General features: G+C 45.1%; 1 protein-coding gene across 4 annotated transcripts in view; it reads right to left on the reverse strand.

Annotated features, from left to right (window-relative positions):
* Positions 1-12,357, reverse strand: part of epb41l4b (erythrocyte membrane protein band 4.1 like 4B) — a 399,237-nt gene that overhangs the window by 199,160 nt on the left and 187,720 nt on the right. For all 4 annotated transcript variants that reach the window (XM_087987177.1, XM_087987176.1, XM_043690060.2 and 1 more), the window contains exons 5-6: positions 3,904-3,948; positions 3,239-3,291 (exon numbers count right to left, since the gene is read on the reverse strand). In XM_087987177.1, coding sequence (XP_087843303.1) covers positions 3,239-3,291; positions 3,904-3,948 — 98 coding nt within the window. The remainder of the gene's footprint in view (positions 1-3,238; positions 3,292-3,903; positions 3,949-12,357) is intronic.

Consider the following 12,357-nt stretch of genomic DNA (forward strand, 5'->3'; position numbering starts at 1 on the left):
AACAAAATTGGTAAAGGCCATGGGAAGAAAAGCCTCACCAAAGGCACAGGTGACTATCCAATGGCAGCAGCAGCCTTCAAAGGTGCCTTTGTTATAACAGCCTGACAGAGTACTTAGTCAGCACCTGAAAAGAATGTCAAGGAAAATAAATGCACACCTTGTTGATACAGGAGACATTCTGATGATTATTCACAAATAGTTACTGTATAATAGTCTTGATTCTTGTTAGCAAAAGTACACCATTGTCAGAACATTGTGTCCATCTACTTACTCTGCAAGGTTCAGAATTACGTTTTTTTTAAGATTAGGGCTCTTCTTCAGATTTGAGGCTTCAATTTCATTTTGAACAGCTACATTTATTTTTCATTTTTACTAACTCTTCCATTAGGTGAATCCTGGCATGTAGCAATGTTAGGCTAGATTATCCAAGGAGAATGACCTTATGTAGGAAGGGGAAAGAGGTGCTGTGTCAGGGTCTTGGGGATGTAAGTGGTCTGGAGGAGGTGTAGTTGGCAGGTGTAAGTTAAGCATGAGATCTGTTGAATAGTTATTCAGGGGTTAGACGATGTATTTAATACAGATGTGTAGGTACATATTTGAGTAGTGGTAATGTCTTTAAACTAGTTAACTGGATAACTAGTTGATACTGCATAAAGAGAAAACCTGTTCAAATCAAAAACACAAATTTTCTATCCACAAAAATGCAGTCGCAGACTCCTGAACAGTCACCTTCCATGATGAACCTTGATAAGATTAAGATCTCTCAGATAAAGGAAAACCATCTGAGATAGCAGTGAAGGGTTCACCTGTGAAGGAAATTACAAGGTCCTATATTTACAGTAATGGGTTCAGCAAGATTGGCATCCTCAATGAAGAACATTCAACAGATAAAAGATCCTCCTGAGAATCATTCAAGGAGAATCAGAATCAAGGTCAATAGTCCTTAAACTAAAGGCCTACCAATCTTCCAAATTAGAAGGAAATGTACTCTGGAAGAATTGTGCAGCCTCCAGACTGTCCAGAAGTATTAAGTCTGAGACTAGTGGGGAGATTCTTAGATTAAAATTTAGAAGTAGATATAGAATGCACATTTGTTAACTAAGTGGCAAAGCACTTGGGGGAGATGTTATATGAAGATTATGGGAGTTGAAATGGAAGTTGCAGCAGCCCCATCCAATCTGATGATGTCACAGTCTTTAGGTAAAGCAGTTAATCTTGCATGAGGTGCACGATAAAGACACTCATGACAGTGACAATTAATCTTAACTAGTTAACGTTAACTGGCTCAAAGGTAGAAGACAGAGGGTGGTGGTGGAGGGTTGTTTTTCAGACTGGAGACCTGTGACCATTGGAGAGCTACAAGGATTGGTGCTGTGTCCACTACTTTTCGTCATTTATATAAATGATTTAGATGTGAGCATAAGAGGTATAGTCAGTAAGTTTGCAAATGACACCAAAATTGGAGGTGTAGTGGACAACAAAGAAGGTTACAACGGTATCTTGATCAGATGGGCCAATGGGCTGAGATGTGACAGATGGAGTTTAATTTAGATACGTTTTCATTTTGGGAAAGCAAATCTTAGCAGGACTTATATGCTTAATGGTAAGGTCCTAGAGAGTGTTGCTGAACAAAGAGACCTTGGAGTGTAGGTTCATAGCTCCTGGAAAGTGGAGTTGCAGGTAGATAGGGTAGTGAAGAAGGCGTTTGGTATCTTTCCTTTATTGGTCAGAGTACTGAGTACAGGAGTTGGGAGGTCATGTTGCGGCTGTACAGGACAATGGCTCGGCCACTTTTGGAATATTGCATGCAATTCTGGTCGCCTTCCTATCAGAAGGATGTTCTGAAACTTGAAAGGGTTCAGAAAAGATTTACAAGGATGTTGCAGGGTTGGAGGATTTGAGTTATAGGGAGAGGTTGAATAGGCTAGGGCTGTTTTCCCCGAAGTATTGGAGGTTGAGGTTTATAAAGTCATGAGGAGTATGGATAGGATAAATAGACAAAGTCTCTTCCCTGAGGTGGGGGAGTCCAGAACTAGACGGCATAGGTTTAGGGTGAGACGGAAAGATATAAAATAGACCTAAGGGGCAATGTTTTCATGTAGAGGGTGGTGCGTGTATGGAATGAGCTGCCAGAGGAAGTGGTGGAGGCTAGTCCAATTGCAACATTTAAAAGGCATTTGGATGGGTATAGGAATAGGAAGGGTTTGGAAGGATATGGGCTGGGTGCTGGCAGGGGGGACTAGATTGTGTTGGGATATCTGGTTAGCATGGATATGTTGGACCGAAGGGTCTGTTTCCGTGCTATACACCTTTATGACTCTAATTGCACCTACTGCTATTATCTAACATGTGAGACGTGCATTATATTGTTAAGATTCTCCAGTAGTCCATCTATCACTGTTGGATAGATAAACCCTTACAGTCAGCACAGATCTAAAGATCTGGGTTCAAGTCCCACCTACCTGGAAGCGTGTCGTAACTTATCCAAATAGGTTGGTTATAAATTTAGAGCTCTTGTGGCATAGTGGTAGTGTCTCTACTTCTGAGCCAGGGAGCCCAGGTTCAAGGCCCACCTGCTCCAGAGATGTAATAACATTTCTGAACAGATTGATAATAAAGTATCTGCAAATGCCAAAATAGGATTAATGGCACTGACCTCACCCAACCACAAGTCATCAGATATTATGACAGAGGATGTTAAAGTTAAGGATATAAAAGAATCTTCAGATTCATAGCTACTAGCCAGCCGAACCGATTTATCAATGTAGAAATAAAACAATCTTGATGGAGCCTGTGTCATGTGGCACAAGCCAAACTAGTTGTGGAGAGACTGTTGCTGGATGCCTACCAATCACAAATGGTGTAAGAAACTGCACATATGTTGGAATGAAGACTAACAGTTCCATGCCTTGCTCTAAACAACAGCTCCTTTAATTTTACGTCCATTATATAATGGGATCAAATTGTACTAAAAATATCAGATATTAGCTGGACATTATAGACTGCAAATCCCAGAGGATTAGGTGACTTTTAACCATGGGTTTTCACAATATTTGTTGTGCCTTTAAACTATGGATCAGCAGCAATTCCATTATTTCAAAACAATTTTAGTAAAACTGCTAAAGATTATCTGGTGAATTAAAAAAAAAGAGGATTAAAGCAAATCTTACAAAGAACTTCATAGAATTGACAGCACAAAGAGTTTAACTTAAATTTTGAAAAGCGATTCTTCATTTACCTTGAAGACAATAAGCAGCCAATTCTACACCAATATCATAAGGACATTTCAATCTGCAAAAAAAAAAACAATACGTAGTGAGCTAGAGGACAATTAGGAATTCACACTGGTTGTTCACTTGTTCCAAGTAAGCTATATTGAATATTTTCTCTAATCAATGCACTCCCACAGCAAAAAAATGAGTCAGCAGGCATATTATGATATTAATCAATTCAGTTCAGTGGAATTAAAATCACTCAGATCTTTCATCAGCAACTTAGGGCAGCACGGTGGCTCAGTGGTTAGCACTGCTGCCTCATAGCACCAGGGATGAAGGTTCGATTCCTGCCTCAGGCAACTGTCTATGTTGAGTTTGCACATTCTCCCCATGTCTGCATGGGTTTCCTCCATGTGCTCCGGTTTCCTCCCACAATCCAAAGATGTGTTGTTCAGGTAAATTGGCCATACTAAATTGCCCATAGTGTTAGGTGCATTAGTCAGGGGTAATATAGGGTGGGTTACTCTTCAGAGGGTTGGTGTGGATTTGTTGGGCCAAAGGGCCTGTTTCCATACTGAAGGGAATCTAATTTAACCATTACAAAATGGTACAGAATCAGACAAGCACATTATTATATATTTTTGGAAGATAAACATCTTCTGCATTTAGTTGCTTGACATCAACTTACTTGCCACAAAGAATATCTTGTCTAAGTTGCAACACAAAGAGATATCTGCAAAAAGGAAGAATAGATTAAAAAATATAATTTATTTTTATGCATTCCTGAACAGTATTACTGGTACAACACTTGCACTTTCTTACTTAGGAATCACAACATACATGTTAGATATTATGCAGCTTAAACCTGAAAACTAAACACATAATATCAAATATGTACAGGTTCAACCTGAGATCATAATCATTTAGGTATACAAGTGGTAGAAATATGAAATATGAATAGAAAATTCAATGAAACAACAAAACTGACTTTACTGTCTGACCTGCTGTGCATTTCCAGTAATTCATATCATTACTGGAGATTATACCAACCAATGTGTTAGAATATAATAGATACGTGGGAGTAATTACAAGGCAGAATCTAACCAACGGGCTCAAATGATGAAGTACCTTACAACAATAAAGCTCAAGCAATTTATAGCCTGTCCAAGTGCAAAGGTGAAGCTGGAGACTTTAACCAATTTAAGGCTCAGTTTGATTTAAAGAGCAAACAATGATCTTCAACAGGTAATTTACTTTACTGTTTGGTAGCACAGAAATTAAGCTGAAAAAAAAAGTCTTTACCAAAGCTTTTCATCTTGCACTCTCCAGGGCATATGCAAAATACCAATTTTCCACGCATTACAAACTTTTGTACCATGAGTAAAAGGATGCTGACAAATAGATTCTGATCAGCTGAAGTGATGTCGTGGAGAATGTAACAGAGAACAACTGGCTCCCCAAGCTCCCAAGTAATTCAAAAGAGGTGGAAGACTTGAAAATATTTCCTTAAATTTGCAGAGAGTAGAATCCAGATAAATGAATAAGCCAAGTTATGACTCCTCGTTATCTTAAATTGCTCATTAGTATAACTATTTGCAAACTCCATTGTTCAGCAAGTGTTGCCCAATTGCAAAATAACAACAATAGTTTTGTTTATGCTTCCACAGGTGCAGATTCTTTGAATACAGGCTTGTGTACTCTGTCCAATATGATTAGCCAAAGAAGCATATTGTTTGAGTCAATCACTGAATCAATTGGCCTCCTCAACTGGCTTCACACTGGCACTTCAATCCATACACAATGTTTCTCAATTGTGTGGAAATGCCTTTTTTACCTGACAGCAACATGCTTTGAATAGAAAATACTACCAGAGTCTCTACTGCATAGCAGCAATATTCTTGAACTGTGATTTTTTTTTTAAGAAAGGATGTTGTGGTTCTGCTCGCCGAGCTGGGAATTTGTGTTGCAGACGTTTCGTCCCCTATCTAGGTGACATCCTCAGTGCTTGGGAGCCTCCTGTGAAGCGCTTCTGTGATGTTTCCTCCGGCATTTATAGTGATTTGTACCTGCCGCTTCCGGTTGTCAGTTCCAGCTGTCCGCTGTAGTGGCCGGTATATTGGGTCCAGGTCGATGTGCTTATTGATTGAATCTGTGGATGAGTGCCATGCCTCTAGGAATTCCCTGGCTGTTCTCTGTCTGGCTTGTCCGATAATAGTAGCGTTGTCCCAGTCGAACTCATGTTGCTTGTCATCTGAGTGTGTGGCTACTAAGGATAGCTGGTCATGTCGTTTCGTGGCTAATTGGTGTTCATGGATGCGGACCGTTAGCTGTCTTCCTGTTTGTCCTATGTAGTGTTTTGTGCAGTCCTTGCATGGGATTTTGTACACTACATTGGTTTTGCTCATGCTGGGTATCGGGGCCTTCGTCCTGGTGAGTTGTTGTCTGAGAGTGGCTGTCGGTTTGTGTGCTGTTATGAGTCCTAGTGGTCGCAGTAGTCTGGCTGTCAGTTCAGAAATGTTTTTGATGTATGGTAGTGTGGCTAGTCCTTTGGGTTGTGGCATGTCCTCATTCTGTTGTCTTTCCCTTAGGCATCTGTTGATGAAGTTGCGGGGGTATCCGTTCTGGTGTACTGCAGTGTGTTGGGGCCCTTTTGAACAGTGTCTTGATGCAACTTCTTTTGTGTGTGTTGGGGTGGTTGCTTTCGTAGTTTAGGACGTGGTCTGTGTGTGTGGCTTTCCTGTATACCTTTGTGGTGAAATCTCCGTTCGGTGTTCTCTGTACCATCACATCTAGGAATGGGAGTTGGTTGTCCTTTTCTTCCTCTCTAGTGAATCGAATTCCTGTGAGTGTGGCGTCGATGATCCGGTGTGTCTTCTCTATTTCTGTGTTTTTAATGATTACAAAGGTATCATCTACATATCTAACCCAGAGTTTCACAGCAGGTAAGGATGGCACATTTCCATTTCTAAAGAACATGAGTGAACTGGATGGGTTTTAATAACAATAAGTCTTGGTCATTGTTACAGAAACCATTCTGCAGTTGCAGAATTATTAGATGAATTTAGATTCCACTTTTTGCCATCTGAATTCACATTTAAGTGTTCCAATTACACCACCATCTTCGCTTAAATTACCAGTCCTGACTGAAAAGAGTCTGAAGATGTCTTAATAAGACCACAAGAGCAGAAATAGACCATTCCATCCATTCTGCCATTCAAGGAGATTATGGCTGATCTGGTAAACCTCCACTTAACTTTCTTGCCTCAAACCCGAACCCCTAATTCTCTTAACGATCAAAAATCTGTTATCTCAGCCTTGAACAGAATTAACAACTCTGCTTCAATCGCCCTCTGCAGATTCACAACTTTCTGAGAGAAGAGATTCCTCGTGTGTCTTGAATGGGCAATCCCTAATTCTGAGATTATACTCTCAGGTCCTATGCACTCTGCTAGGGAGAAACAACCTCTCCACATCTACACTGTCAAGCCCCTAAGAATCTTACATATTTCAAAAAGATTTCCTTTCACTCTTGTAAACACCAATAAGTACAAGCTCAACCTACTCATCCTCTATTCCTCAGACTACCTGGGATTAAACTAGCAATATTCTCTAGATTGCCTCCAATATCAATCTTTCCTCAGATAAGCTGACTAAACTGTTCACAGTATTCCAGGTGTGGTCTGACTAGTGCCTTGCACAGTTTTAGCAAGACTCCCAAATTTTTATTGTATAGGTACGTGAAGAAAAATAGATTAGTTAAGACAAATGTCTTACAGTCAGAAATAGGATGTCTTATAGCATAAAATGACAGATGGCAGACAAATTAAATACATACTTTGGTTCTGTCGTCACAAAGGATGACACAAATAACATCCCAAAAATGTTGGGGACAACAACGTTTAATAAGAGGTTGAAACTGAAGGAAATCAGTATTAGTAGTGTTAAGACGGACCCGGAGGGTCCCGTCTTTGCGTGTTCTTTTGGAAGGAGAGACTCACACTGGCAACTATGGTTAGACGCAGACAGCAGTTTATTCACAGAATCTTAACTGATACAACGAATCTACAAGCATGCATTCGTTGGAGAAGGCGTTCTGCCTTCCCGTTCAAAGTTGACACAATTATACTTCGCGCTGCCTGGAGTCCCCGGTCAGTTCGCCTTCCCCATTGGTCCATTCATCTGCGCGCGCTGGGGATCCGTCCTCCTATTGGCCGCATCGAAGTGCCTGTCCAGCTCCTGCTGTGCTTGACAATGGCTCAGCCATCCCCGGGAGCGGTTCCGATCCCGTATTCAATAGTTCATTGTGTCAAGGAATTACTATGCGTCTGACAGGCTAGCCATTTTCAATAGTTTTAGTTTAACTAAATTGTCAATTACACTTATCAACTTTAGACTTAAATAGAGCCATTCACACTCACTAGTTACAGGTTCCGATAGAGCAATTCACACTTGTCTAACAGTTACAGATTCCGATCAGTTTCTTTATTAATCCCGAGTTTCGATGGGGCAATTGATACTGGCTGGTATTTACAGGCTCCAAGATTTAATTAACATTATGCATATCCCTTACAAGCTCCAGCAGTCATGCAATCGCCTGCAGCAGCTCACTTGGCTGTTGTTAACCATTTCAGGGCTGGAAGTGTCACCCTCCCTAGCCCTACATTAAACACCGCAGTGAAATCTCCCCAACATTCCCTCCCTTGGCCTCTACTGAGGCCACACCAACCCATGTAAACAGTAACGAACGTAAGAGGACCGGAAGGGGGAAAGTAAACCACATAGGGTGCCACGTCTGCTGTCCAAGAAAAGAAGTGCCAATGCCCATCCGCTACGGTGGTGTGTGGTTTGTCTCGTGTTTCCTTGTACAACAAACGAGAAGATGTAAGGGCATACTGCCCGCAGTCAGGTACACGCCAGCGACCGGAAACCCAATGGAACAGTGTACTGTGCCCCGGCCTTCCTGCCGGCCAGAATGGCTCACCGGCCTGCAGGCCCGTCCAGGCGTCTGATGTATGTACTGCAGGCCATGTGGTCGGAGGCAATCTCCTCCCAGTGCACAGCGCAATTGCACCTGTGCCAGGCTGACCCGTGCCCGAGGAGAGTCTTCCGCCACTGGATAACCTCCAGTCAGTAACGGACAGCAACCTCCATCCAGGTGCCGCTGAGGACAGAGCCGGGCAGTGGCAACCCGGTCAAAACCCACATAGAGCCTCCGATTGCAGGGTAGTAGTTACTGGTGTGACCAGCAGTTGGATCCCGGGGCATACAGTACTTCTCGGCCCCTGACTGCAGCGTACAGTATAGGTTAAAGTGCTGCCAATGTAGGTGGGCAAAACTAACACAGAAGGGGTTTATTATATTCTTCGAACAGCAGATGCTACATTGAGGGAGAAGGAATAGTATTGGGTAGAAGTAGGGGAAAAACGAAAACATAAGCACACCTATTGGAGCCCCGTACCCTACGGAAATAGATGACCCTCAAATAGGCCTGTCACCGTGAGCAGTGTGAATTGCCGTACATTAATGATAGTCCCCCGTCTACGGGGAACGGACATGCGCGCAAACTGTAGCATCTGTATCTATCCAAGAGAGAAAAAAAAATCATTATAAACCGCAAGCATCGAGAAAAAAAATCATTATAAACCACAGGCACCATTAGACAAATCATTATAAACCGCAAGCATCGAGACAAGCAATCACCCCCACGCAGAGGCAATCCGGCTGTCAGCTGGGTAAGCTTTCTAGGATTCAAGTACTCGAATCAGCAGGAGTTCCCCCCAGCCCGCCAGCTGTGTAAACATATTAAAGGCACTCGAAAAGTGATTACCTAGAACTCTAGCAATTTCACCACAGGCCGTTGGCTGTGTAAACAGCAAGGACCCTTTGAGGTAAAAGCTGGGTGAGTTTCCGATTTAAACGGACAGATGACCCAGCGCTGGGTCTGTGGAAGACAGCACCCACATCCGGATGAAAGTGAGGGAATCGGGCACTAGGGTTAACTGTACATCTGAGCGGCTGGAGGCACCAGCTCCCGCGCGGCGGTCTTTGCCCCCACCTGCTCTAGAATCTTCCCAAACTGTTCCAAGATATGTGTAGCCGTCTCGGAGGCCTGCCCTTCGACTTTCATCTTTACCGAGGTACGGTGCCTGTTCAGATAGTGATGTACCTGTTTCCTCCATATGTCTTCCTTCATTGAATCCACCCCCACCAGGTCTTTTAATTTGCTCTGCACTGATGCAGGGAGCCCCTCGGTCACCCCCCTCCGGAAATGTGCTATTGCCAAGGGAGAGCTATCTGGCCTTTCACCTGTCCCAGCCTGCCATAGATCCCAGGCCCTCCCCAGGTATTCATGTATGTCCTCCCCGTCCTTTAGTCTGAGGGTCCCCAACGCGTCCAGCGAGAAAGTAGTGGGGAAGCTGTCCCGCAGGGACCGCCAGACTAGATTCCGGTAGAGGTCAAACGAGACAGTTTCATCTGACCTGGAACACCTAGCCAGTCTTTCTGCCCTGATCAGCGCCTCCTCTGCTCTGATGCGTACCATTATGGTTCTAAAATCCGCCAGCGCTAGTTTCTCATGACAGGTCTCCCTCTCAAAAGTCGCTATCCAGGCAGACGCCCCGTTGGCAATCGGAGGAAGCCTCCTGACCAGGGCGTCTAGGTCTGTCCGTGACCAGGGGACATACTTCTCCACCCCCATACTAGTGGCGAGAAGAGGCGCTTGAACGGCCGGCATAGTGGCGAGAGTCCCCTGCATTGGGCCACCGTGGGGCCGTGGGAGTGATGTGTAGGAGCCCTTATCAAAATCCCCAATAATCTCCCCCTCGTCCTCCGAGGAGGTGGTATCTAGCTGGGAGTCATACTCGCTCCCTCCCTTCACAAGCTTGCTCTGGAGGCGAGCTCCCGTAACAATTAAAGTGTCCCCTTCCGCAGCAATGGACCTACTGTCCTGCCGGGATTTTTGAATTCCCCGGGGCGCCTGTTCAGCCTTGGCGGACTGGCCATTCATTGAAGCCAATTTGGCATGTCTTCCCAGGGAAGGATTTTTTGGGGCATGGGAGCCATCCCGTCCCAGCACGGGGCAGCAACCCTCCCCTTGTACCTCTATGTCCTGTACTTCCCATCTCTGTGGGATGCCGTCCGGCTGGCCGATCCGACAGACGACCGCCCCCTGGCTTTACCATCCCCGTCCCGGCTGCGACCATTTCAGTGAGGGCGCTTAGTTTCTGCTCATGATCATTGAGCACACTCTCCAGTCGCTCTGTTACACGGTCCCGGATCGGGTCCTCATACGCGAAATTTCCCCCTAGAACTTTGACAACAGGAGCCTGTATGGTTGGCCCCTCGCAACGCGGTTGGAGCGGACACAGTGGTGCCCTGGTGTCCGCAAGCGGGGCCGTGGGCGATGCACCGGGTGCGGGTGATCCTGACTGTGGGCTGGTGTAAGGGGGTGGCAGACTTCCCTCGTGGTTGGCACCTTGGGTCGGCACGGCCACAGGAGAAGTGTAAGGTGTAGGGGGGTAAACTGGAGTAGGGTTCAGAGACCACTCAGGCTCACATTCCGGGACAGGACCCTGCTCACCCAATACTGGTGTGTGAATAGGTGAAGTCGGTAAGTGGCTTTGGAAGCGTATCAGAAGCTCCCGCAAGTAAACATCTCCATCCTCCTTTTTATTGGAAGATTTGACTAAATTAAAAAACCCTCTCTTGGTATCCCCTTTCCCCTCCCGCAAGAAGGTTTGGACTTTAGCTCGGAAGGCATCAAATTCGCTTGTGGTAAAGAAGGGTTGGTCATCTTTAGGGAACCAGTTCTTAACCCGCCACAGCTTGAGACTATTCTCTAGGTTACGGACCTTTCGTTTAGCCTCCATAGCAGTATTATTCTCCCGTAACTGGGTCCTGATTTCCGCCAATATCTCCCCTGTCGGTGGCCGCGAGTCGGGGATTTTCGGGACTGGGGTGGACTCGTCAGTGTATGCATCAGTGGGTAAGGTAACAGCCGCAGTTAAATAGTCTAGCTCCCGGGTAAGACCGTCCGAAACAGTTGGGCCATTAGGGGAACAAACCGGTCTGTATCGCCACTGTGGGGTAAAAGTCACAACCATTTTTGTTTTCCATTCCCGGGAGCTATCAGTGCTCGGGGGTGCCCACCCAGCGGGGGGATTGCCTAGCACAATTGTTTGGAGAGCCGAATAATGTGGTGACCTGTAGAGACCATCCAGAATTTTGATCATTAATGTGGGATTTTTAAATGTTTCCCTCAATCTTGTCAGGATAATTCCCTTTTGTTCTGGTGCTTGGGCAATCACCAGGTCCAACGTTTCCTTATGCAGGGCTACGCTATCCAGCAGTAACTGACTGTGAATAGGCATGTCCCCACCGTCCCTGCAGTGCCACCAGGGCACTCCGGGACGTGCTGTCCTGAGGTGAGTCAACTTAGGTGGTCCGAAATTCAGGTCCCCCATGTCGGATCTCCCCTGAAGGGAACCGCTTCAAAAACAGTACGTCTTTCAAAACCTGACCTTCGCGTGGCAGATCTCTGCTCTTAACAACCGGTCTAAGGCAGACGTCTGTACGGTTACACCCTCTTCATAAGAAGAGCTCCGACCTCTGTCACCCCGGGTATGTTCGGTGGTCACAACAAATATACAAACCAAAAGTCCGTCAGGTTTAAGTGCTCAGTAACATGGATCCAGGAAGTCGAATATGGTCAGCGCTCAGGTAGGTAACGTCAGGTAATCGTCAGGCAGAACTATCTGCAAAATCGGGCAAAACAGATATGCGCTCTGGCTCCGAAAGCCACGCTAGAGATTCAGGGGAAAAAACACACGGGAAAAAACACATGCGCTCCGGCTCCGAAAGCCACGCTAGTGATTCACACTCTGGGTACAAATATATATGCGCTCCGGCTCCGAAAGCCACGCTAGAAATTCACACACTGGGTACAAATATATATGCGCTCCGGCTCCGAAAGCCACGCTAGAAATTCACACACTGGGTACAAATATATATGCGCTCCGGCTCCGAAAGCCACGCTAGTGATTCACACTCTGGGTACAAATATATATGCGCTCCGGCTCCGAAAGCCACGCTAGAAATTCACACACTGGGTACAAATATATATGCGCTCCGGCTCCGAAAGCCA

This window comes from Chiloscyllium plagiosum, unplaced genomic scaffold, assembly GCF_037043375.1.
Source record: "Chiloscyllium plagiosum isolate Xiang-an unplaced genomic scaffold, Cpla_swu_hap1 HiC_scaffold_5, whole genome shotgun sequence".
Lineage (NCBI taxonomy): Eukaryota > Metazoa > Chordata > Chondrichthyes > Orectolobiformes > Hemiscylliidae > Chiloscyllium > Chiloscyllium plagiosum.